Below are 24376 nucleotides of genomic sequence, written 5' to 3' on the forward strand. Positions count from 1 at the left end.
TTAATGGCAATTCTTGGTGGTGTTCCCGAAGCTATCATAGGATAATTACGTGTTCTAAGACTATCTTATGACATGTCTTTGTCTAACTTGATCTATCGCATTGATCGTCCTAACCGTAGGACACCTATTTATATTCATTAAAATGCATTAGTATTTAATTAAAAACCCATAATATACTAGATTCTTTATCTACATATTATTTTAGAACTTACATAGTTCTCATTAATCTTTTATTTTATATCATTGGTTGAAAATTATTGATGTTTTTGCAAATTAGAAAGATAATATCATGGATGTTTCAAGTTGACTGGACTTCAACTTCATCAAAAACTACCCTAACCAAAAACTTTAACTTAAACTTCGCACTATCATTTCTATGTTTAGTGGACCGTTATTGGGGTCAAAACTTTAATTTGGCATAAAGATTAGAACGATCATATTACAGGGAACATGAGTACTAAGTGTCAAGTTCATTGAACTTCAACTTCATCAAAAACTACATTGACCAAAAAAAATAACCTTGACCGGTACAGACGGACGGACGAACGGACGGACGTACAGACCAGAAAATATAATGTCTCTCTTTTATCGTAGGTGGGGCATACAAACGTAGGGAAAAAAAATTTCAATATACGGCAGGGGGTCATGCTTACATTGCTTGTGTATTTTCCTGAATAAGTTAAATAATACTTATGTCTTCATATTTCAGTCTTAACAATTCAAAATTATAAGATTGTGTTTCTTGTTTGCCTATGACATTGAATTTGATATACATGGTTATATATATATTATTTTCTGAATTTGTTTTGGCTCACATCGAACAGCAAGCTATAAAAAATAACTAGTGTAAAACCATTCAAATGGCAAACCAAAGGTTTAATTTATTTAAAAAACGAGAAACGAGAAACACTTATGAACTGTATATCAACAGAACATCAGATTCCGGACTTTGGTCATGTGCAAACAAAAGCAAGGGGTTTAAACGTTTTAATTGGTACAGACCCCTTACTTTATCTGAAACAAAAGTGTAATATCACAACACAGAAAGACAGGGTCTCAAGAAAGATTAGCTTTATAGCTAACTGTGTAACCCTCTTTAAATAAAGAATTATTATTATTATTATTAGACACGTGACAGACATAGACAGACATATATAGCTTGCCTTACGTTTTGTGAGATTATATCGTCATTGTTATCTTTAGATATTTATCTTTGGTCGCATGTTTTTTTTGCTTACTCTTTCGTCCAATGCTTCTTTCATTAATACATTTGAGTTTCCTGCGAAAAGTTATGATGTTCGGAAGGGTAGATTTTTACCCTCCCGGAGCACCTGAGATCACCCTATTTTTATGTGGGGTTCATGTTGCTTATTATTTAGATTTCTATGTTGTGTCATGTGACCTATTGTTTTTCTGTTTGGTTTTTTTTTTCCATTTTTTGCCATGGCCTCTTGTCTTATGAATCTAGAATCCTTGCATACTAAACTCAAAGGGACATTTGAGACGGAATTAGAGAAGGAAGATTTTTAAAAATATATATTAATATCATATGTAAAACCCATCAAAGTACACATCCTTTTATTCAGTAAAAATAATGTGTTTAAGAGATTGGTAAACAACTGATAAATAAAAATTCGCTTCATGCATAAAACTAATTCAAAAAGAGTTAACAAAGATATTCACTTGAAAAATCATTCCAGAGGTCTAGATGAACAAAATTTAATAAAGATTTGAATTTAAACAATACACCACAACCCTGTGCAGAACACAATCGTAACTATTTATAAGAAGCATTTCAAAATCTGTAAGAGTGTCTAAAGACATTTTTTTACCAGACGCTTTGTTGAAACGACCCCTGTCAAACTTCATATAGGAAACACATAAACCTCGTTTTTGGAAAAGCGGAAAATTAGATATTTTTAACAGAAATTATTTATCTAATATACCAAAAATTATATGAATGATAAATTATCTGAATGTAAATAAAATCAACGTGCAGACATCTTAAAATATCAGGGTTGAACTGCTCGAGTTTTGTTCCGAACAAACGGATTTTTCTACACGTCCTACGATAAAAGTGCAACAAAATCAAAGTAATGTTAAAAAGAAAGTGGATATTTTGATTCAAATGCTACACTCAAAAACAGATGCATAAAAAAAGAAGCCAAAAGATTAATGTCCCTGTACAAATTGCAGTAAGTAATTATTCATTGTGCATGTGGGAAGGGATATAGCTTATATACAATCTTTATTTTTATGTAGTGCAACATAACTGTTACAATGCACTATGTTTGCGAAATGAAAATTCAATACTTTTAGCAAATTGTCATTTATTTTTATTTTTCAACGGATTACAAAGCTAAGCATGATTGTTGTCGGCAAAAGATTCGCATGAATATTGTACGCTTACAATTTGTGTATTGATTGTACAAAAACTGGGACATTTTACTAACTTTGAAAACATGTTGTTGTGTTTATTATAACGTAATATTAATGAAGTCGTGAAATTCTATGAATATATATTTTACTTTTTGTATAATTTGAAACTTTCTACACATATACATTTGTTCAGTTCTCAGTTTTTTTTATTGTATGCATGCAATTAAATGCATTCAAATGCAAAAGAGCGTATCTTTTCCCTTTCAGCAATAAATACGGTGTGGTTTCCAGCAAGGTATGATTGAAAGGGATTTCATATGGAAAACAAAGAACGAAGCTGGCAATATCCTTTAGTATGTTTATAATTAAATGATTTTAAAATTCCGTTGGAAATTAAAAAAAACCGCATGGTTTATCTACATGCAATTAATCAGTTATGTATGTGTCAACATTTGTCAGTAAACAATTCGGTTTTCGGAAATGATTATGGTCAATTATCTGTGATTAACGACATTGAAACATTTTTTTTTTGAATAAAAAACTAGACCAAAACATGATCATAAAGTTAATTACTTTCAATCTTTTATCATAACTCTAATTCGAGTATAAATCTGAACTTTTAAGTCATTCTAAACAGTCAGGGGCATTACTTAAACATGTAACTTTTTTTAGTTACTTATATAGGTAGTTTTTGATTTTAAAAAATATAAAATTACTCAATAGAGTTATTTTTAATTTCAATAGAAGCAGGGACTAAATGTCGTTTTCATGATTTTTTTACATCTTTCATTTTATATCATAAATTTAAGAATTTGTAAGATTTGAGAGGAGAATAGACATTAAGGGTTACTTTAAAAATAATGACAAAAATGTTACTTGAATAAGTTATTTTGTACATCTTTGAAAGAATTAGTAATAACACTTATTTAAGGAACATATGTAATTGTTTTGGGTTACAAATTATATTACTTCAAGTCTTAATTAATTCATAAGTTTCTATCTATTTATATCTGTCTCCTTTTAAGATTTTGAAGGAAAACGATATTTTAATAGTCCCAAGAGACCAACCTTTGACCAAGAAGCGTCGATATCAAAGATAAGTGCGTCAGAAAAGCAATTAGTGTTTCAGAAAGATTATATTTTATATTTCATGGGAAAAATAACCAGATGACTGTAAAAATTTGTTAAAACTAGTAAAATTTGTATAATTGGTCACCTATAAAAATAATATTTAGAAAAGTTACTTATATAAGTAATTTGTAAAATAGCCTCGTTTTCAACATTACTTATATAGGTAATTTAAAAAGTTATTTGTTTAAGTAATGCCCCTGACTGTTAAATGAAAAGTTTGCAAGATATATTAATTTTATTTAATTATCATACTTCAATTCAGATTCAAACAACTTTTCAGCACACATTGATTATTTTACCGACATTTGTTACACGCTTGCTTAAGAAATGATCTCCTTTGTTCAGCTGTAATGTTCAGTAAGATTAATTTTCAAATGATTTTTTTTCAGATATAATTCTGCAGAGAATAAGGAGATGTCCGATTTCATCATTAAATTCGTAAAAGGTCAATATCCTGACGAAGTGGAGGGGGTTGTAAGAGGTTTGTAGTACAAAAAAATAAATAATTAAAATATTGGCGAAATTGCAGTTAAGATAACTTTCAATAATATTTTGAAACGCTATATAGTTTCCATACCATAAATAAGTTTTAGTGTTATCGAATCACTTACTAGCAAATGCATAATATCATGTAACTTTAGTAGATTTATTTTCATTTCGATCATATCACATGAAAACAATCTACAATGGACTACAGTTTAGGCTCAATTCGAGAAAAGCAATCGTTTGTTTAATTATTATTTTGAATTGCATTAAGTAGATGTTTTGTTTTGTAGAAGGAATAAAGACAAATTTTGAATCGTTCAAAGCAAAGAAACGAAGAGAAGAGACTGGTAAACAAGAAGAACATAACAAGAAAATGGCTGTGTACAGCAGATTGAAAAGAGTAAGAACTGTTTTTTTTAATATGGTAAACAATTTGGAAAAAAACCCTGATTCTTGGATTACTTTAATCTGTATTAGTTCCAAAAAAAAAAGCAGTGGTTTATAGATTTCTGATACATCAATTTTAATTTTCAGCAAACTGCATATACAGTCTATTATAACAGTCAACGGATTTAGAGTGGAGCTTCATTTGTTATTATATACTTATATCACTCTAAATTAACAATGATTAGGGACCCCTTTTAACTTAATTCATTTTCTATTATAAGTCATATGGTTCGCTACTGATCCCCTACGGATCCATAGAGGGTTAGTAAAATACATAGGGGGTGAGGCCGTAACGCTACAATAAAATGTCGACTATTTCTTATGGCGTTAGATATAGGATCGCATACTAGAAGTTGCATCATTTTGCAGGTGCTTTTGGACAGATATATCATGTTATGGAGGGGTATTTGCAGAAAATACCAGTCAAGGGACTGTGAAATTTCCCGAGTCGCTAGGCGAAAAAAATCTGTCCCAAGACTGGTATTTTTCACAAATACCCCTTCATAACATGATATATCTGTTTAATTACACCGTATAGTTTGGAATGAAACTCTTTGATTTTTTTGAACTTGAAAGCTACAATTCATTAACATTTTTATGCACAATTTTGAGGCTAAGAGGAAATTATCATAAAACTGTGGTAATAATACATGTACTAATACGCGTTAGCTCGCTTTTTTATGTAACGTCATATCTAAGTTTTTTTTAGGGCGGATGCTCGAGAGGGTGAAAAAGGAATATCCAAAATGACAAATACCATGGTATTTCAGGCAAATTCACCGGCAGTGATGAAAAACAGGCAAATTCGTTTGAAATGAGGAAAAATATTAGAATATGCGAAAAATACACTGAATGAATGAATGAATGAATCTTTATTGCAAAGCATAAACATGCTATGGCAAAATTAACAACATATATTACATAATATAAAACATGAAGACAACAGAGAACAATTATAGTATGATACAATGACATATAAATTAAGTTATGAGACTATAGAAGATCGAATGTTCCATGCAGCTTTTACATAATTACATAATTTGATCGTAAGAGACTTACTAGAAGCTTGTAGTAAATTTAATAGTTTGGTATTATTAGGCCAATGACAATAGTACTTTGGTAAAAATTGTGTTCGTACAGATCTATAAGATGGACACACAAGAACAAAATGGTATTCATCTTCAATAACACACATTTTACAACATTCACATAAACGATTTTCTCTAGGAATATTATTATAACGGCCAACTTCAATATTTAACTTTAACGTTCCACTACGTAACTTTGTTAACAGATTAACATTATTGCTATAAGACAGATATTTTTCAATATAAAAAGTTAATTTAAATGTACTATAAAAAGACAGTTTACTACATTCTTGAATAGAAGCTGACCAATTCTGCAAGTATTGATCTTTAATACGAGTTTTAATGTTATTTATACAAATTGTGCTAGCATCTTGGTTTAGCCTTACATAATTTAAACCAAGATCATATAACATATCACGAATATTTGAGGCCCAGTTTACATAACCATTGATGGCATCGTCATACAAGAGTTTGTACACATCATATACAACTTTTGGTTTATTTGTAATAATATGTAACCAATATTTCAATATTTCAACACTGGCTACCAACCAATAAAAATCTGGCTTTCTTATATTAGGTGTTATTACATACAAAAAAATTAGATTGCTTTTTGCTGGACGTTATTGTTTATAGAAATAACGAAAATAATAATGTCTTTATTGAAGGAGAGTTATTGAGGCATATATAGAATCTATTCCAGTTGTATGTATTCAAAATGAAATTAAAGGAATTTTTATTAGAGCTTAATTCGTTTTTTAGAAATTAAACAACAGAAAAAAGGCATTAAAAGAAATATCCAGCATGCCAAAAGAACAAAAAGAAACAGTTCTGCAAAGTATGGAGATACAGTATATGTCTTCTGAACAATTCGATTCAGAACTGAGACGAAGGGTCGTTTATCGTCACACTTCTGCCTTGGAGGTCTGACGACTTTGACAAATTAGTCAAAAAACCTAGACCAGAAACACGAAAATAAACTGAGCAAGAGAAGCAGACGGCAGAATAATATTCGAAAGGTTGGGGCAGTTTCTTTAAGGAAAAAAACCAGAAGTCGTGCTAGGACATGAATGGGTGTTTAGATAGTAAAAATCATTGATTAAACTGTATATTGTTTAGGTATGCAGTAATTGCTACATGTAATTGTTATTAATTTTTACATAATTAAATGTCCAAAGCTACAAAAACAAAGAACATCGCTGGTAATTTTCAATTATTATGTTAACATATTTCAGTCTTCACGAAATCAAATGGATGCGAACAATTATACAAAAAATACACCCTCATGTCAGCATACCGTCTTCAACAACAACAAGCGGGTCGTAGGAGGATGTTTTGATACAAATAGTTAATTAAAAGTGCTTCTTGAAACAACAATACTGTAGTAATAGGCAAAATTATAAATAACATGTCATTGGCAAAACAAAATTATAACCTTCTTGATTTGAAACCTAACATTACGGAAAATATATGTAAACAATGATTATTTTATTGAATTTTCTCCGTTGTTTTTGTTCAATATATGATGTGCTCCTGCGTAAACAAGTAGTTTATTTTATTTGCACACACACAGTAGTAAATTGTTTAAGACAAAATGGAAATTCTTCGAAATAGTGAGAAACTTCGGATAAATTAAATTTCAATATGTTTTAATGTTTCTTTTGTGTGTGATTATACAATATATGAAATAGCCATGTAGTAGTAATAAAAGTGAATCTGCTATCCTGATATAAGCAGTTACAATGCATGTAGACAACAGCTGGTTTTACATTATAAATCCTTGTCTTTGTGAAACTCTTCATTGTGTATTTTGCTCATTGGTGTCCAAGCAAGCATAATCAAATATAATATTTTAAACACATACACACGTACGTAACTAGGGACTTATAATATTATGGGATTCGTTATACCAATTGAACAATGAAAGGGAAACAACTCTTGTTAGAATAAGAACATTTTTCGTATCTTTAAAAGAATGAAGATTTTTTTAAAATTTAATACGAAGGAAAATGAAGGTATGTTTAAAGTGCAGACATAGATAAACAGAATTTTGCTTTAATTGTAAACTTATTTAAACGTTACAAACTCATATTTAAACGAATGATTTACACTTATTAGTTTACATGTTATGTCAGTTGAAAAGTGATAAGATGGATATTTTGAATATATATATGTAAAGATTAAGAGTGAAATAATTAGCAATTACAGAAAATCAAAATAAATCAAAAGAAGAGAATAAACAACATTCACTTGTTGTAATGAAATTCAATGTAAAAACGGTACAGCAGCGGGATATTTAGAAAGTTTTGTTTTAACGTAAAGTTTTATAAATACGTTCATAATTATTAAGATTCTTATAAAAAAATTCAGTATGATAATTTTCGTATAATTATTATTTTTATAAGAACGGGGTAACCGGTTGCATATAATTGGGTGCTTTTTAAACCCTCCAAATTACGTTGATTTTCATTATTCAGCTCAAACTTTTGTATTCAAAGGGAACTAACTCTTTCTATTAAAACAATTGTTAGTTTAAAATTAGGATCAATTAGGTCATAAAATGGAATCCATCACAACAGGAAAATATATATGTTACATATACTGTTCCCAGACCACAACAATAGGATTCATCAAATATCGTAATATTTATTATATTTAAAGGTTATGTTTTATGAATGTTTTATTGTTCCTTAAAACAGCTCAGAAAAAAAATCAAAAATGCTCAAAATTAGAGTTGTATAATTTAATATGTATGCAGATATTGTTCTTGTTTTCAAATTATTATAGAAAGGAATGTTAGTTCTTTCATATGTCATGTATTTGTAAATTGAAAATAAAGAATAAAGTTAGTTAATACGTTATACAATTGTTTTTTTTATTCAGGTTTTCGCTTTAGTCAGGCAAATTCTCCATTACAGACAGCTTGTTTCTCTCATTGTAATTATCTCAAATTTTGAGGCAGTCATGAGTCTTTGATTCGAATTATTGATTGAGGCAACTTAGGGTGCTCAATTATGGCTTCATTTGTAATACTGGCGAATTTTTGCATAAACAAATATGTCATGCATTATGATAGAGTTTGTAAGAACTGTTATTGGTGATATATTGATGAAAACTGTTTTCTGTAGTGCATTTGCAGATCAATTGGCATATATTTAGTGCAACAAACTCGAATAATACACATATTTGCTTATAGCATATGGAGTCAAAACGAGTTTTAATTTGAAGTAAATCTAGTTATATCACACATTAAATCTTTAAACTTGGAATTGAATCTGATTTCAATTTGCATTAAATGAAAGTTTATTGTCGTATTAAATTTACAACTCGATGTTTAATCAGAATTAAAACCACAGTAAACAGCTTTCTGCTTGGAATATCTTTGACTTTAATGTGTAGTAAATCATGTTATACAGGTATCCTCTACATTAAATTTGAAGTTGTATGTCTATTAAACTTCAATAAATTTGAAAAATACTGGACAGTAAATCAGGTGTCGATTCGAGAACTTACTGCATCCAGTAAACTATTTGTAAACTACTATTAAATATTGCGTTTACTTCACCAATAAACTACCAGGAAAATAATAAACTCGGAACTTACAACTAGTTTTCAAGTAGTTTAATGATTCCTTAAACTAATCATTTCATGCAGTGGTATTCACACGGCAATGTCAAAGTCAGCACAAGTTTTCGATCAACAAATATAAGATATCCTTGCAAATACTTTTTTCTTCTTCCTGAAATGAGAAATAAATGCAGTCACTATATATATCTACATCTTTTGTATACCTTTATTGGATCAGATCACCCTGTAGAAATATACGGCGTATATTAAATGCGCGATCTTGAAACAGATTTTCAATGGAATCGGCATTCAGAGTCCGATTTCGTGTTTTGATTTTGAAAAAGACACTTTTGGCACGAAATTCACGGGTACGGCTGCGATCAAGTAAAATGATAGCAGGAACTCGTGCACTTTTATAGACCACCGTTTATGAAATCGATTTATGTCTAATAAACATTAGGTGGCAAATATAAAACTCACTAGATTGCAGTTATCGTGTGTTTTTCCGTCTTCTACAAAGTGCCAAACGATACAATAAAAATTAACCGCCCAACGTGGGGCTCGAACCCACGACCCCGAGATTAAGAGTCTCGTGCTCTACCGACTGAGCTAGCCGGGCAGATGTATACCAATTGTAAAGAAATGGGTGTCGTTTGTAAGAAGCGGTTAGTGCGATAGTTATTTTTGAGTCAACCTGTTTGTCCATGACTATTTGTTACATCTAAAGAACAAATGCAAAACTATTTAATCAGTTCCATTGATTTTATATTGAAAAGCCACAAATTCTGTTAGCTTTAGTGTGAAAACAATGTTGGCGCCAAAATCTCAGAAATGTTTCATTGTCAATATAGAGCCCAGTAATAATGTAAATGCATTATAAAGCATATATATATATATGATATACGTTCGAATTCGATTCATTAGGCTATCACATTTTGTATTGTGTTTCTTGACCATTTTTGATTACGTCAAAGGCAGATTATTCAGAGAGAAGGCAAAATGCCACTATCCAGATTTGCGATGTTTAAGTTCTATTTTGCCCGAATGTATTGCTAAGACCGCGTGGCCTAATGGATAAGGCGTCTGACTTCGAATCAGAAGATTGCGAGTTCGAGTCTCGTCGTGGTCGAAGACTTTTTGCAGTAGCATGACCGAGGAATTTCGGCAGGCGATTTCTAAATAGCGATCCGTATTCACACGGCAATGTCAAAGTCAGCACAAGTTTTCGATCAACAAATATAAGATATCCTTGCAAATACTTTTTTCTTCTTCCTGAAATGAGAAATAAAATGCAGTCACTATATATATCTACATCTTTTGTATACCTTTATTGGATCAGATCACCCTGTAGAAATATACGGCGTATATTAAATGCGCGATCTTGAAACAGATTTTCAATGGAATCGGCATTCAGAGTCCGATTTCGTGTTTTGATTTTGAAAAAGACACTTTTGGCACGAAATTCACGGGTACGGCTGCGATCAAGTAAAATGATAGCAGGAACTCGTGCACTTTTATAGACCACCGTTTATGAAATCGATTTATGTCTAATAAACATTAGGTGGCAAATATAAAACTCACTAGATTGCAGTTATCGTGTATTTTTCCGTCTTCTACAAAGTGCCAAACGATACAATAAAAATTAACCGCCCAACGTGGGGCTCGAACCCACGACCCCGAGATTAAGAGTCTCGTGCTCTACCGACTGAGCTAGCCGGGCAGATGTATACCAATTGTAAAGAAATGGGTGTCGTTTGTAAGAAGCGGTTAGTGCGATAGTTATTTTTGAGTCAACCTGTTTGTCCATGACTATTTGTTACATCTAAAGAACAAATGCAAAACTATTTAATCAGTTCCATTGATTTTATATTGAAAAGCCACAAATTCTGTTAGCTTTAGTGTGAAAACAATGTTGGCGCCAAAATCTCAGAAATGTTTCATTGTCAATATAGAGCCCAGTAATAATGTAAATGCATTATAAAGCATATATATATATATGATATACGTTCGAATTCGATTCATTAGGCTATCACATTTTGTATTGTGTTTCTTGACCATTTTTGATTACGTCAAAGGCAGATTATTCAGAGAGAAGGCAAAATGCCACTATCCAGATTTGCGATGTTTAAGTTCTATTTTGCCCGAATGTATTGCTAAGACCGCGTGGCCTAATGGATAAGGCGTCTGACTTCGAATCAGAAGATTGCGAGTTCGAGTCTCGTCGTGGTCGAAGACTTTTTGCAGTAGCATGACCGAGGAATTTCGGCAGGCGATTTCTAAATAGCGATCCGTATTCACACGGCAATGTCAAAGTCAGCACAAGTTTTCGATCAACAAATATAAGATATCCTTGCAAATACTTTTTTCTTCTTCCTGAAATGAGAAATAAAATGCAGTCACTATATATATCTACATCTTTTGTATACCTTTATTGGATCAGATCACCCTGTAGAAATATACGGCGTATATTAAATGCGCGATCTTGAAACAGATTTTCAATGGAATCGGCATTCAGAGTCCGATTTCGTGTTTTGATTTTGAAAAAGACACTTTTGGCACGAAATTCACGGGTACGGCTGCGATCAAGTAAAATGATAGCAGGAACTCGTGCACTTTTATAGACCACCGTTTATGAAATCGATTTATGTCTAATAAACATTAGGTGGCAAATATAAAACTCACTAGATTGCAGTTATCGTGTATTTTTCCGTCTTCTACAAAGTGCCAAACGATACAATAAAAATTAACCGCCCAACGTGGGGCTCGAACCCACGACCCCGAGATTAAGAGTCTCGTGCTCTACCGACTGAGCTAGCCGGGCAGATGTATACCAATTGTAAAGAAATGGGTGTCGTTTGTAAGAAGCGGTTAGTGCGATAGTTATTTTTGAGTCAACCTGTTTGTCCATGACTATTTGTTACATCTAAAGAACAAATGCAAAACTATTTAATCAGTTCCATTGATTTTATATTGAAAAGCCACAAATTCTGTTAGCTTTAGTGTGAAAACAATGTTGGCGCCAAAATCTCAGAAATGTTTCATTGTCAATATAGAGCCCAGTAATAATGTAAATGCATTATAAAGCATATATATATATATGATATACGTTCGAATTCGATTCATTAGGCTATCACATTTTGTATTGTGTTTCTTGACCATTTTTGATTACGTCAAAGGCAGATTATTCAGAGAGAAGGCAAAATGCCACTATCCAGATTTGCGATGTTTAAGTTCTATTTTGCCCGAATGTATTGCTAAGACCGCGTGGCCTAATGGATAAGGCGTCTGACTTCGAATCAGAAGATTGCGAGTTCGAGTCTCGTCGTGGTCGAAGACTTTTTGCAGTAGCATGACCGAGGAATTTCGGCAGGCGATTTCTAAATAGCGATCCGTATTCACACGGCAATGTCAAAGTCAGCACAAGTTTTCGATCAACAAATATAAGATATCCTTGCAAATACTTTTTTCTTCTTCCTGAAATGAGAAATAAAATGCAGTCACTATATATATCTACATCTTTTGTATACCTTTATTGGATCAGATCACCCTGTAGAAATATACGGCGTATATTAAATGCGCGATCTTGAAACAGATTTTCAATGGAATCGGCATTCAGAGTCCGATTTCGTGTTTTGATTTTGAAAAAGACACTTTTGGCACGAAATTCACGGGTACGGCTGCGATCAAGTAAAATGATAGCAGGAACTCGTGCACTTTTATAGACCACCGTTTATGAAATCGATTTATGTCTAATAAACATTAGGTGGCAAATATAAAACTCACTAGATTGCAGTTATCGTGTATTTTTCCGTCTTCTACAAAGTGCCAAACGATACAATAAAAATTAACCGCCCAACGTGGGGCTCGAACCCACGACCCCGAGATTAAGAGTCTCGTGCTCTACCGACTGAGCTAGCCGGGCAGATGTATACCAATTGTAAAGAAATGGGTGTCGTTTGTAAGAAGCGGTTAGTGCGATAGTTATTTTTGAGTCAACCTGTTTGTCCATGACTATTTGTTACATCTAAAGAACAAATGCAAAACTATTTAATCAGTTCCATTGATTTTATATTGAAAAGCCACAAATTCTGTTAGCTTTAGTGTGAAAACAATGTTGGCGCCAAAATCTCAGAAATGTTTCATTGTCAATATAGAGCCCAGTAATAATGTAAATGCATTATAAAGCATATATATATATATGATATACGTTCGAATTCGATTCATTAGGCTATCACATTTTGTATTGTGTTTCTTGACCATTTTTGATTACGTCAAAGGCAGATTATTCAGAGAGAAGGCAAAATGCCACTATCCAGATTTGCGATGTTTAAGTTCTATTTTGCCCGAATGTATTGCTAAGACCGCGTGGCCTAATGGATAAGGCGTCTGACTTCGAATCAGAAGATTGCGAGTTCGAGTCTCGTCGTGGTCGAAGACTTTTTGCAGTAGCATGACCGAGGAATTTCGGCAGGCGATTTCTAAATAGCGATCCGTATTCACACGGCAATGTCAAAGTCAGCACAAGTTTTCGATCAACAAATATAAGATATCCTTGCAAATACTTTTTTCTTCTTCCTGAAATGAGAAATAAAATGCAGTCACTATATATATCTACATCTTTTGTATACCTTTATTGGATCAGATCACCCTGTAGAAATATACGGCGTATATTAAATGCGCGATCTTGAAACAGATTTTCAATGGAATCGGCATTCAGAGTCCGATTTCGTGTTTTGATTTTGAAAAAGACACTTTTGGCACGAAATTCACGGGTACGGCTGCGATCAAGTAAAATGATAGCAGGAACTCGTGCACTTTTATAGACCACCGTTTATGAAATCGATTTATGTCTAATAAACATTAGGTGGCAAATATAAAACTCACTAGATTGCAGTTATCGTGTATTTTTCCGTCTTCTACAAAGTGCCAAACGATACAATAAAAATTAACCGCCCAACGTGGGGCTCGAACCCACGACCCCGAGATTAAGAGTCTCGTGCTCTACCGACTGAGCTAGCCGGGCAGATGTATACCAATTGTAAAGAAATGGGTGTCGTTTGTAAGAAGCGGTTAGTGCGATAGTTATTTTTGAGTCAACCTGTTTGTCCATGACTATTTGTTACATCTAAAGAACAAATGCAAAACTATTTAATCAGTTCCATTGATTTTATATTGAAAAGCCACAAATTCTGTTAGCTTTAGTGTGAAAACAATGTTGGCGCCAAAATCTCAGAAATGTTTCATTGTCAATATAGAGCCCAGTAATAATGTAAATGCATTATAAAGCATATATATATATATGATATACGTTCGAATTCGATTCATTAGGCTATCACATTTTGTATTGTGTTTCTTGACCATTTTTGATTACGTCAAAGGCAGATTATTCAGAGAGAAGGCAAAATGCCACTATCCAGATTTGCGATGTTTAAGTTCTATTTTGCCCGAATGTATTGCTAAGACCGCGTGGCCTAATGGATAAGGCGTCTGACTTCGAATCAGAAGATTGCGAGTTCGAGTCTCGTCGTGGTCGAAGACTTTTTGCAGTAGCATGACCGAGGAATTTCGGCAGGCGATTTCTAAATAGCGATCCGTATTCACACGGCAATGTCAAAGTCAGCACAAGTTTTCGATCAACAAATATAAGATATCCTTGCAAATACTTTTTTCTTCTTCCTGAAATGAGAAATAAAATGCAGTCACTATATATATCTACATCTTTTGTATACCTTTATTGGATCAGATCACCCTGTAGAAATATACGGCGTATATTAAATGCGCGATCTTGAAACAGATTTTCAATGGAATCGGCATTCAGAGTCCGATTTCGTGTTTTGATTTTGAAAAAGACACTTTTGGCACGAAATTCACGGGTACGGCTGCGATCAAGTAAAATGATAGCAGGAACTCGTGCACTTTTATAGACCACCGTTTATGAAATCGATTTATGTCTAATAAACATTAGGTGGCAAATATAAAACTCACTAGATTGCAGTTATCGTGTATTTTTCCGTCTTCTACAAAGTGCCAAACGATACAATAAAAATTAACCGCCCAACGTGGGGCTCGAACCCACGACCCCGAGATTAAGAGTCTCGTGCTCTACCGACTGAGCTAGCCGGGCAGATGTATACCAATTGTAAAGAAATGGGTGTCGTTTGTAAGAAGCGGTTAGTGCGATAGTTATTTTTGAGTCAACCTGTTTGTCCATGACTATTTGTTACATCTAAAGAACAAATGCAAAACTATTTAATCAGTTCCATTGATTTTATATTGAAAAGCCACAAATTCTGTTAGCTTTAGTGTGAAAACAATGTTGGCGCCAAAATCTCAGAAATGTTTCATTGTCAATATAGAGCCCAGTAATAATGTAAATGCATTATAAAGCATATATATATATATGATATACGTTCGAATTCGATTCATTAGGCTATCACATTTTGTATTGTGTTTCTTGACCATTTTTGATTACGTCAAAGGCAGATTATTCAGAGAGAAGGCAAAATGCCACTATCCAGATTTGCGATGTTTAAGTTCTATTTTGCCCGAATGTATTGCTAAGACCGCGTGGCCTAATGGATAAGGCGTCTGACTTCGAATCAGAAGATTGCGAGTTCGAGTCTCGTCGTGGTCGAAGACTTTTTGCAGTAGCATGACCGAGGAATTTCGGCAGGCGATTTCTAAATAGCGATCCGTATTCACACGGCAATGTCAAAGTCAGCACAAGTTTTCGATCAACAAATATAAGATATCCTTGCAAATACTTTTTTCTTCTTCCTGAAATGAGAAATAAAATGCAGTCACTATATATATCTACATCTTTTGTATACCTTTATTGGATCAGATCACCCTGTAGAAATATACGGCGTATATTAAATGCGCGATCTTGAAACAGATTTTCAATGGAATCGGCATTCAGAGTCCGATTTCGTGTTTTGATTTTGAAAAAGACACTTTTGGCACGAAATTCACGGGTACGGCTGCGATCAAGTAAAATGATAGCAGGAACTCGTGCACTTTTATAGACCACCGTTTATGAAATCGATTTATGTCTAATAAACATTAGGTGGCAAATATAAAACTCACTAGATTGCAGTTATCGTGTATTTTTCCGTCTTCTACAAAGTGCCAAACGATACAATAAAAATTAACCGCCCAACGTGGGGCTCGAACCCACGACCCCGAGATTAAGAGTCTCGTGCTCTACCGACTGAGCTAGCCGGGCAGATGTATACCAATTGTAAAGAAATGGGTGTCGTTTGTAAGAAGCGGTTAGTGCGATAGTTATTTTTGAGTCAACCTGTTTGTCCATGACTATTTGTTACATCTAAAGAACAAATGCAAAACTATTTAATCAGTTCCATTGATTTTATATTGAAAAGCCACAAATTCTGTTAGCTTTAGTGTGAAAACAATGTTGGCGCCAAAATCTCAGAAATGTTTCATTGTCAATATAGAGCCCAGTAATAATGTAAATGCATTATAAAGCATATATATATATATGATATACGTTCGAATTCGATTCATTAGGCTATCACATTTTGTATTGTGTTTCTTGACCATTTTTGATTACGTCAAAGGCAGATTATTCAGAGAGAAGGCAAAATGCCACTATCCAGATTTGCGATGTTTAAGTTCTATTTTGCCCGAATGTATTGCTAAGACCGCGTGGCCTAATGGATAAGGCGTCTGACTTCGAATCAGAAGATTGCGAGTTCGAGTCTCGTCGTGGTCGAAGACTTTTTGCAGTAGCATGACCGAGGAATTTCGGCAGGCGATTTCTAAATAGCGATCCGTATTCACACGGCAATGTCAAAGTCAGCACAAGTTTTCGATCAACAAATATAAGATATCCTTGCAAATACTTTTTTCTTCTTCCTGAAATGAGAAATAAAATGCAGTCACTATATATATCTACATCTTTTGTATACCTTTATTGGATCAGATCACCCTGTAGAAATATACGGCGTATATTAAATGCGCGATCTTGAAACAGATTTTCAATGGAATCGGCATTCAGAGTCCGATTTCGTGTTTTGATTTTGAAAAAGACACTTTTGGCACGAAATTCACGGGTACGGCTGCGATCAAGTAAAATGATAGCAGGAACTCGTGCACTTTTATAGACCACCGTTTATGAAATCGATTTATGTCTAATAAACATTAGGTGGCAAATATAAAACTCACTAGATTGCAGTTATCGTGTATTTTTCCGTCTTCTACAAAGTGCCAAACGATACAATAAAAATTAACCGCCCAACGTGGGGCTCGAACCCACGACCCCGAGATTAAGAGTCTCGTGCTCTACCGACTGAGCTAGCCGGGCAGATGTATACCAATTGTAAAGAAATGGGTGTCGTTTGTAAGAAGCGGTTAGTGCGATAGTTATTTTTGAGTCAACCTGTTTGTCCATGACTATTTGTTACATCTAAAGAACAAATGCAAAACTATTTAATCAGTTCCATTGATTTTATATTGAAAAGCCACAAATTCTGTTAGCTTTAGTGTGAAAACAATGTTGGCGCCAAAATCTCAGAAATGTTTCATTGTCAATATAGAGCCCAGTAATAATGTAAATGCATTATAAAGCATATATATATATATGATATACGTTCGAATTCGATTCATTAGGCTATCACATTTTGTATTGTGTTTCTTGACCATTTTTGATTACGTCAAAGGCAGATTATTCAGAGAGAAGGCAAAATGCCACTATCCAGATTTGCGATGTTTAAGTTCTATTTTGCCCGAATGTATTGCTAAGACCGCGTGGCCTAATGGATAAGGCGTCTGACTTCGAATCAGAAGATTGCGAGTTCGAGTCTCGTCGTGGTCGAAGACTTTTTGCAGTAGCATGACCGAGGAATTTCGGCAGGCGATTTCTAAATAGCGATCCGTATTCACACGGCAATGTCAAAGTCAGCACAAGTTTTCGATCAACAAATATAAGATATCCTTGCAAATACTTTTTTCTTCTTCCTGAAATGAGAAATAAAATGCAGTCACTATATATATCTACATCTTTTGTATACCTTTATTGGATCAGATCACCCTGTAGAAATATACGGCGTATATTAAATGCGCGATCTTGAAACAGATTTTCAATGGAATCGGCATTCAGAGTCCGATTTCGTGTTTTGATTTTGAAAAAGACACTTTTGGCACGAAATTCACGGGTACGGCTGCGATCAAGTAAAATGATAGCAGGAACTCGTGCACTTTTATAGACCACCGTTTATGAAATCGATTTATGTCTAATAAACATTAGGTGGCAAATATAAAACTCACTAGATTGCAGTTATCGTGTATTTTTCCGTCTTCTACAAAGTGCCAAACGATACAATAAAAATTAACCGCCCAACGTGGGGCTCGAACCCACGACCCCGAGATTAAGAGTCTCGTGCTCTACCGACTGAGCTAGCCGGGCAGATGTATACCAATTGTAAAGAAATGGGTGTCGTTTGTAAGAAGCGGTTAGTGCGATAGTTATTTTTGAGTCAACCTGTTTGTCCATGACTATTTGTTACATCTAAAGAACAAATGCAAAACTATTTAATCAGTTCCATTGATTTTATATTGAAAAGCCACAAATTCTGTTAGCTTTAGTGTGAAAACAATGTTGGCGCCAAAATCTCAGAAATGTTTCATTGTCAATATAGAGCCCAGTAATAATGTAAATGCATTATAAAGCATATATATATATATGATATACGTTCGAATTCGATTCATTAGGCTATCACATTTTGTATTGTGTTTCTTGACCATTTTTGATTACGTCAAAGGCAGATTATTCAGAGAGAAGGCAAAATGCCACTATCCAGATTTGCGATGTTTAAGTTCTATTTTGCCCGAATGTATTGCTAAGACCGCGTGGCCTAATGGATAAGGCGTCTGACTTCGAATCAGAAGATTGCGAGTTCGAGTCTCGTCGTGGTCGAAGACTTTTTGCAGTAGCATGACCGAGGAATTTCGGCAGGCGATTTCTAAATAGCGATCCGTATTCACACGGCAATGTCAAAGTCAGCACAAGTTTTCGATCAACAAATATAAGATATCCTTGCAAATACTTTTTTCTTCTTCCTGAAATGAGAAATAAAATGCAGTCACTATATATATCTACATCTTTTGTATACCTTTATTGGATCAGATCACCCTGTAGAAATACACGGCGTATATTAAATGCGCGATCTTGAAACAGATTTTCAATGGAATCGGCATTCAGAGTCCGATTTCGTGTTTTGATTTTGAAAAAGACACTTTTGGCACGAAATTCACGGGTACGGCTGCGATCAAGTAAAATGATAGCAGGAACTCGTGCACTTTTATAGACCACCGTTTATGAAATCGATTTATGTCTAATAAACATTAGGTGGCAAATATAAAACTCACTAGATTGCAGTTATCGTGTATTTTTCCGTCTTCTACAAAGTGCCAAACGATACAATAAAAATTAACCGCCCAACGTGGGGCTCGAACCCACGACCCCGAGATTAAGAGTCTCGTGCTCTACCGACTGAGCTAGCCGGGCAGATGTATACCAATTGTAAAGAAATGGGTGTCGTTTGTAAGAAGCGGTTAGTGCGATAGTTATTTTTGAGTCAACCTGTTTGTCCATGACTATTTGTTACATCTAAAGAACAAATGCAAAACTATTTAATCAGTTCCATTGATTTTATATTGAAAAGCCACAAATTCTGTTAGCTTTAGTGTGAAAACAATGTTGGCGCCAAAATCTCAGAAATGTTTCATTGTCAATATAGAGCCCAGTAATAATGTAAATGCATTATAAAGCATATATATATATATGATATACGTTCGAATTCGATTCATTAGGCTATCACATTTTGTATTGTGTTTCTTGACCATTTTTGATTACGTCAAAGGCAGATTATTCAGAGAGAAGGCAAAATGCCACTATCCAGATTTGCGATGTTTAAGTTCTATTTTGCCCGAATGTATTGCTAAGACCGCGTGGCCTAATGGATAAGGCGTCTGACTTCGAATCAGAAGATTGCGAGTTCGAGTCTCGTCGTGGTCGAAGACTTTTTGCAGTAGCATGACCGAGGAATTTCGGCAGGCGATTTCTAAATAGCGATCCGTATTCACACGGCAATGTCAAAGTCAGCACAAGTTTTCGATCAACAAATATAAGATATCCTTGCAAATACTTTTTTCTTCTTCCTGAAATGAGAAATAAAATGCAGTCACTATATATATCTACATCTTTTGTATACCTTTATTGGATCAGATCACCCTGTAGAAATACACGGCGTATATTAAATGCGCGATCTTGAAACAGATTTTCAATGGAATCGGCATTCAGAGTCCGATTTCGTGTTTTGATTTTGAAAAAGACACTTTTGGCACGAAATTCACGGGTACGGCTGCGATCAAGTAAAATGATAGCAGGAACTCGTGCACTTTTATAGACCACCGTTTATGAAATCGATTTATGTCTAATAAACATTAGGTGGCAAATATAAAACTCACTAGATTGCAGTTATCGTGTATTTTTCCGTCTTCTACAAAGTGCCAAACGATACAATAAAAATTAACCGCCCAACGTGGGGCTCGAACCCACGACCCCGAGATTAAGAGTCTCGTGCTCTACCGACTGAGCTAGCCGGGCAGATGTATACCAATTGTAAAGAAATGGGTGTCGTTTGTAAGAAGCGGTTAGTGCGATAGTTATTTTTGAGTCAACCTGTTTGTCCATGACTATTTGTTACATCTAAAGAACAAATGCAAAACTATTTAATCAGTTCCATTGATTTTATATTGAAAAGCCACAAATTCTGTTAGCTTTAGTGTGAAAACAATGTTGGCGCCAAAATCTCAGAAATGTTTCATTGTCAATATAGAGCCCAGTAATAATGTAAATGCATTATAAAGCATATATATATATATGATATACGTTCGAATTCGATTCATTAGGCTATCACATTTTGTATTGTGTTTCTTGACCATTTTTGATTACGTCAAAGGCAGATTATTCAGAGAGAAGGCAAAATGCCACTATCCAGATTTGCGATGTTTAAGTTCTATTTTGCCCGAATGTATTGCTAAGACCGCGTGGCCTAATGGATAAGGCGTCTGACTTCGAATCAGAAGATTGCGAGTTCGAGTCTCGTCGTGGTCGAAGACTTTTTGCAGTAGCATGACCGAGGAATTTCGGCAGGCGATTTCTAAATAGCGATCCGTATTCACACGGCAATGTCAAAGTCAGCACAAGTTTTCGATCAACAAATATAAGATATCCTTGCAAATACTTTTTTCTTCTTCCTGAAATGAGAAATAAAATGCAGTCACTATATATATCTACATCTTTTGTATACCTTTATTGGATCAGATCACCCTGTAGAAATATACGGCGTATATTAAATGCGCGATCTTGAAACAGATTTTCAATGGAATCGGCATTCAGAGTCCGATTTCGTGTTTTGATTTTGAAAAAGACACTTTTGGCACGAAATTCACGGGTACGGCTGCGATCAAGTAAAATGATAGCAGGAACTCGTGCACTTTTATAGACCACCGTTTATGAAATCGATTTATGTCTAATAAACATTAGGTGGCAAATATAAAACTCACTAGATTGCAGTTATCGTGTATTTTTCCGTCTTCTACAAAGTGCCAAACGATACAATAAAAATTAACCGCCCAACGTGGGGCTCGAACCCACGACCCCGAGATTAAGAGTCTCGTGCTCTACCGACTGAGCTAGCCGGGCAGATGTATACCAATTGTAAAGAAATGGGTGTCGTTTGTAAGAAGCGGTTAGTGCGATAGTTATTTTTGAGTCAACCTGTTTGTCCATGACTATTTGTTACATCTAAAGAACAAATGCAAAACTATTTAATCAGTTCCATTGATTTTATATTGAAAAGCCACAAATTCTGTTAGCTTTAGTGTGAAAACAATGTTGGCGCCAAAATCTCAGAAATGTTTCATTGTCAATATAGAGCCCAGTAATAATGTAAATGCATTATAAAGCATATATATATATATGATATACGTTCGAATTCGATTCATTAGGCTATCACATTTTGTATTGTGTTTCTTGACCATTTTTGATTACGTCAAAGGCAGATTATTCAGAGAGAAGGCAAAATGCCACTATCCAGATTTGCGATGTTTAAGTTCTATTTTGCCCGAATGTATTGCTAAGACCGCGTGGCCTAATGGATAAGGCGTCTGACTTCGAATCAGAAGATTGCGAGTTCGAGTCTCGTCGTGGTCGAAGACTTTTTGCAGTAGCATGACCGAGGAATTTCGGCAGGCGATTTCTAAATAGCGATCCGTATTCACACGGCAATGTCAAAGTCAGCACAAGTTTTCGATCAACAAATATAAGATATCCTTGCAAATACTTTTTTCTTCTTCCTGAAATGAGAAATAAAATGCAGTCACTATATATATCTACATCTTTTGTATACCTTTATTGGATCAGATCACCCTGTAGAAATATACGGCGTATATTAAATGCGCGATCTTGAAACAGATTTTCAATGGAATCGGCATTCAGAGTCCGATTTCGTGTTTTGATTTTGAAAAAGACACTTTTGGCACGAAATTCACGGGTACGGCTGCGATCAAGTAAAATGATAGCAGGAACTCGTGCACTTTTATAGACCACCGTTTATGAAATCGATTTATGTCTAATAAACATTAGGTGGCAAATATAAAACTCACTAGATTGCAGTTATCGTGTATTTTTCCGTCTTCTGCAAAGTGCCAAACGATACAATAAAAATTAACCGCCCAACGTGGGGCTCGAACCCACGACCCCGAGATTAAGAGTCTCGTGCTCTACCGACTGAGCTAGCCGGGCAGATGTATACCAATTGTAAAGAAATGGGTGTCGTTTGTAAGAAGCGGTTAGTGCGATAGTTATTTTTGAGTCAACCTGTTTGTCCATGACTATTTGTTACATCTAAAGAACAAATGCAAAACTATTTAATCAGTTCCATTGATTTTATATTGAAAAGCCACAAATTCTGTTAGCTTTAGTGTGAAAACAATGTTGGCGCCAAAATCTCAGAAATGTTTCATTGTCAATATAGAGCCCAGTAATAATGTAAATGCATTATAAAGCATATATATATATGATATACGTTCGAATTCGATTCATTAGGCTATCACATTTTGTATTGTGTTTCTTGACCATTTTTGATTACGTCAAAGGCAGATTATTCAGAGAGAAGGCAAAATGCCACTATCCAGATTTGCGATGTTTAAGTTCTATTTTGCCCGAATGTATTGCTAAGACCGCGTGGCCTAATGGATAAGGCGTCTGACTTCGAATCAGAAGATTGCGAGTTCGAGTCTCGTCGTGGTCGAAGACTTTTTGCAGTAGCATGACCGAGGAATTTCGGCAGGCGATTTCTAAATAGCGATCCGTATTCACACGGCAATGTCAAAGTCAGCACAAGTTTTCGATCAACAAATATAAGATATCCTTGCAAATACTTTTTTCTTCTTCCTGAAATGAGAAATAAAATGCAGTCACTATATATATCTACATCTTTTGTATACCTTTATTGGATCAGATCACCCTGTAGAAATATACGGCGTATATTAAATGCGCGATCTTGAAACAGATTTTCAATGGAATCGGCATTCAGAGTCCGATTTCGTGTTTTGATTTTGAAAAAGACACTTTTGGCACGAAATTCACGGGTACGGCTGCGATCAAGTAAAATGATAGCAGGAACTCGTGCACTTTTATAGACCACCGTTTATGAAATCGATTTATGTCTAATAAACATTAGGTGGCAAATATAAAACTCACTAGATTGCAGTTATCGTGTATTTTTCCGTCTTCTGCAAAGTGCCAAACGATACAATAAAAATTAACCGCCCAACGTGGGGCTCGAACCCACGACCCCGAGATTAAGAGTCTCGTGCTCTACCGACTGAGCTAGCCGGGCAGATGTATACCAATTGTAAAGAAATGGGTGTCGTTTGTAAGAAGCGGTTAGTGCGATAGTTATTTTTGAGTCAACCTGTTTGTCCATGACTATTTGTTACATCTAAAGAACAAATGCAAAACTATTTAATCAGTTCCATTGATTTTATATTGAAAAGCCACAAATTCTGTTAGCTTTAGTGTGAAAACAATGTTGGCGCCAAAATCTCAGAAATGTTTCATTGTCAATATAGAGCCCAGTAATAATGTAAATGCATTATAAAGCATATATATATATGATATACGTTCGAATTCGATTCATTAGGCTATCACATTTTGTATTGTGTTTCTTGACCATTTTTGATTACGT

General features: G+C 34.4%; 1 protein-coding gene and 17 non-coding genes across 18 annotated transcripts; 4 read left to right on the top strand and 14 right to left on the bottom strand.

Annotated features, from left to right (window-relative positions):
• The first annotated feature begins 3410 nt into the window (after positions 1-3410).
• On the top strand, positions 3411-6461 carry LOC134710511 (uncharacterized). The gene is made up of 3 exons (XM_063570882.1): positions 3411-3991; positions 4287-4396; positions 6294-6461. Exons 1-3 carry the CDS (start codon positions 3925-3927, stop codon positions 6459-6461), a joined length of 345 nt encoding a protein of 114 aa, XP_063426952.1. The 5' UTR covers positions 3411-3924.
• Positions 6462-9644: 3183 nt separating this feature from the next.
• Positions 9645-9717, bottom strand: Trnak-cuu (transfer RNA lysine (anticodon CUU)). The gene has a single exon. It is a non-coding gene; the product is annotated as a tRNA-Lys (tRNA).
• Positions 9718-10745: 1028 nt separating this feature from the next.
• On the bottom strand, positions 10746-10818 carry Trnak-cuu (transfer RNA lysine (anticodon CUU)). The gene has a single exon. It is a non-coding gene; the product is annotated as a tRNA-Lys (tRNA).
• A 1028-nt stretch (positions 10819-11846) lies between these two features.
• Trnak-cuu (transfer RNA lysine (anticodon CUU)) lies at positions 11847-11919 on the bottom strand. The gene has a single exon. It is a non-coding gene; the product is annotated as a tRNA-Lys (tRNA).
• A 1028-nt stretch (positions 11920-12947) lies between these two features.
• On the bottom strand, positions 12948-13020 carry Trnak-cuu (transfer RNA lysine (anticodon CUU)). Its single transcript has one exon. It is a non-coding gene; the product is annotated as a tRNA-Lys (tRNA).
• A 1028-nt stretch (positions 13021-14048) lies between these two features.
• On the bottom strand, positions 14049-14121 carry Trnak-cuu (transfer RNA lysine (anticodon CUU)). The gene has a single exon. It is a non-coding gene; the product is annotated as a tRNA-Lys (tRNA).
• A 1028-nt stretch (positions 14122-15149) lies between these two features.
• Positions 15150-15222, bottom strand: Trnak-cuu (transfer RNA lysine (anticodon CUU)). The gene has a single exon. It is a non-coding gene; the product is annotated as a tRNA-Lys (tRNA).
• Positions 15223-16250: 1028 nt separating this feature from the next.
• Positions 16251-16323, bottom strand: Trnak-cuu (transfer RNA lysine (anticodon CUU)). Its single transcript has one exon. It is a non-coding gene; the product is annotated as a tRNA-Lys (tRNA).
• A 1028-nt stretch (positions 16324-17351) lies between these two features.
• Positions 17352-17424, bottom strand: Trnak-cuu (transfer RNA lysine (anticodon CUU)). The gene has a single exon. It is a non-coding gene; the product is annotated as a tRNA-Lys (tRNA).
• A 1028-nt stretch (positions 17425-18452) lies between these two features.
• On the bottom strand, positions 18453-18525 carry Trnak-cuu (transfer RNA lysine (anticodon CUU)). Its single transcript has one exon. It is a non-coding gene; the product is annotated as a tRNA-Lys (tRNA).
• Positions 18526-18962: 437 nt separating this feature from the next.
• On the top strand, positions 18963-19035 carry Trnar-ucg (transfer RNA arginine (anticodon UCG)). Its single transcript has one exon. It is a non-coding gene; the product is annotated as a tRNA-Arg (tRNA).
• Positions 19036-19553: 518 nt separating this feature from the next.
• On the bottom strand, positions 19554-19626 carry Trnak-cuu (transfer RNA lysine (anticodon CUU)). Its single transcript has one exon. It is a non-coding gene; the product is annotated as a tRNA-Lys (tRNA).
• Positions 19627-20063: 437 nt separating this feature from the next.
• On the top strand, positions 20064-20136 carry Trnar-ucg (transfer RNA arginine (anticodon UCG)). The gene has a single exon. It is a non-coding gene; the product is annotated as a tRNA-Arg (tRNA).
• A 518-nt stretch (positions 20137-20654) lies between these two features.
• Positions 20655-20727, bottom strand: Trnak-cuu (transfer RNA lysine (anticodon CUU)). The gene has a single exon. It is a non-coding gene; the product is annotated as a tRNA-Lys (tRNA).
• Positions 20728-21164: 437 nt separating this feature from the next.
• Trnar-ucg (transfer RNA arginine (anticodon UCG)) lies at positions 21165-21237 on the top strand. Its single transcript has one exon. It is a non-coding gene; the product is annotated as a tRNA-Arg (tRNA).
• Positions 21238-21755: 518 nt separating this feature from the next.
• On the bottom strand, positions 21756-21828 carry Trnak-cuu (transfer RNA lysine (anticodon CUU)). Its single transcript has one exon. It is a non-coding gene; the product is annotated as a tRNA-Lys (tRNA).
• A 1028-nt stretch (positions 21829-22856) lies between these two features.
• Positions 22857-22929, bottom strand: Trnak-cuu (transfer RNA lysine (anticodon CUU)). Its single transcript has one exon. It is a non-coding gene; the product is annotated as a tRNA-Lys (tRNA).
• Positions 22930-23955: 1026 nt separating this feature from the next.
• Trnak-cuu (transfer RNA lysine (anticodon CUU)) lies at positions 23956-24028 on the bottom strand. Its single transcript has one exon. It is a non-coding gene; the product is annotated as a tRNA-Lys (tRNA).
• Between the last annotated feature and the right edge of the window lie 348 nt (positions 24029-24376).

Source organism: Mytilus trossulus, chromosome 3, assembly GCF_036588685.1.
Source record: "Mytilus trossulus isolate FHL-02 chromosome 3, PNRI_Mtr1.1.1.hap1, whole genome shotgun sequence".
Taxonomy (NCBI): Eukaryota; Metazoa; Mollusca; class Bivalvia; order Mytilida; family Mytilidae; genus Mytilus; species Mytilus trossulus.

Bases quoted from the DNA above. Each gene is read 5' to 3' on its own strand.
- LOC134710511 (XM_063570882.1), top strand. From the start codon at position 3,925: ATGTCCGATTTCATCATTAAATTCGTAAAAGGTCAATATCCTGACGAA. The intron at 3,992-4,286 runs GTTTGTAGTACA...TTTGTTTTGTAG, and splicing joins AGTGGAGGGGGTTGTAAGAG to AAGGAATAAAGACAAATTTT. The intron at 4,397-6,293 runs GTAAGAACTGTT...TTCGTTTTTTAG, and splicing joins TGTACAGCAGATTGAAAAGA to AAATTAAACAACAGAAAAAA.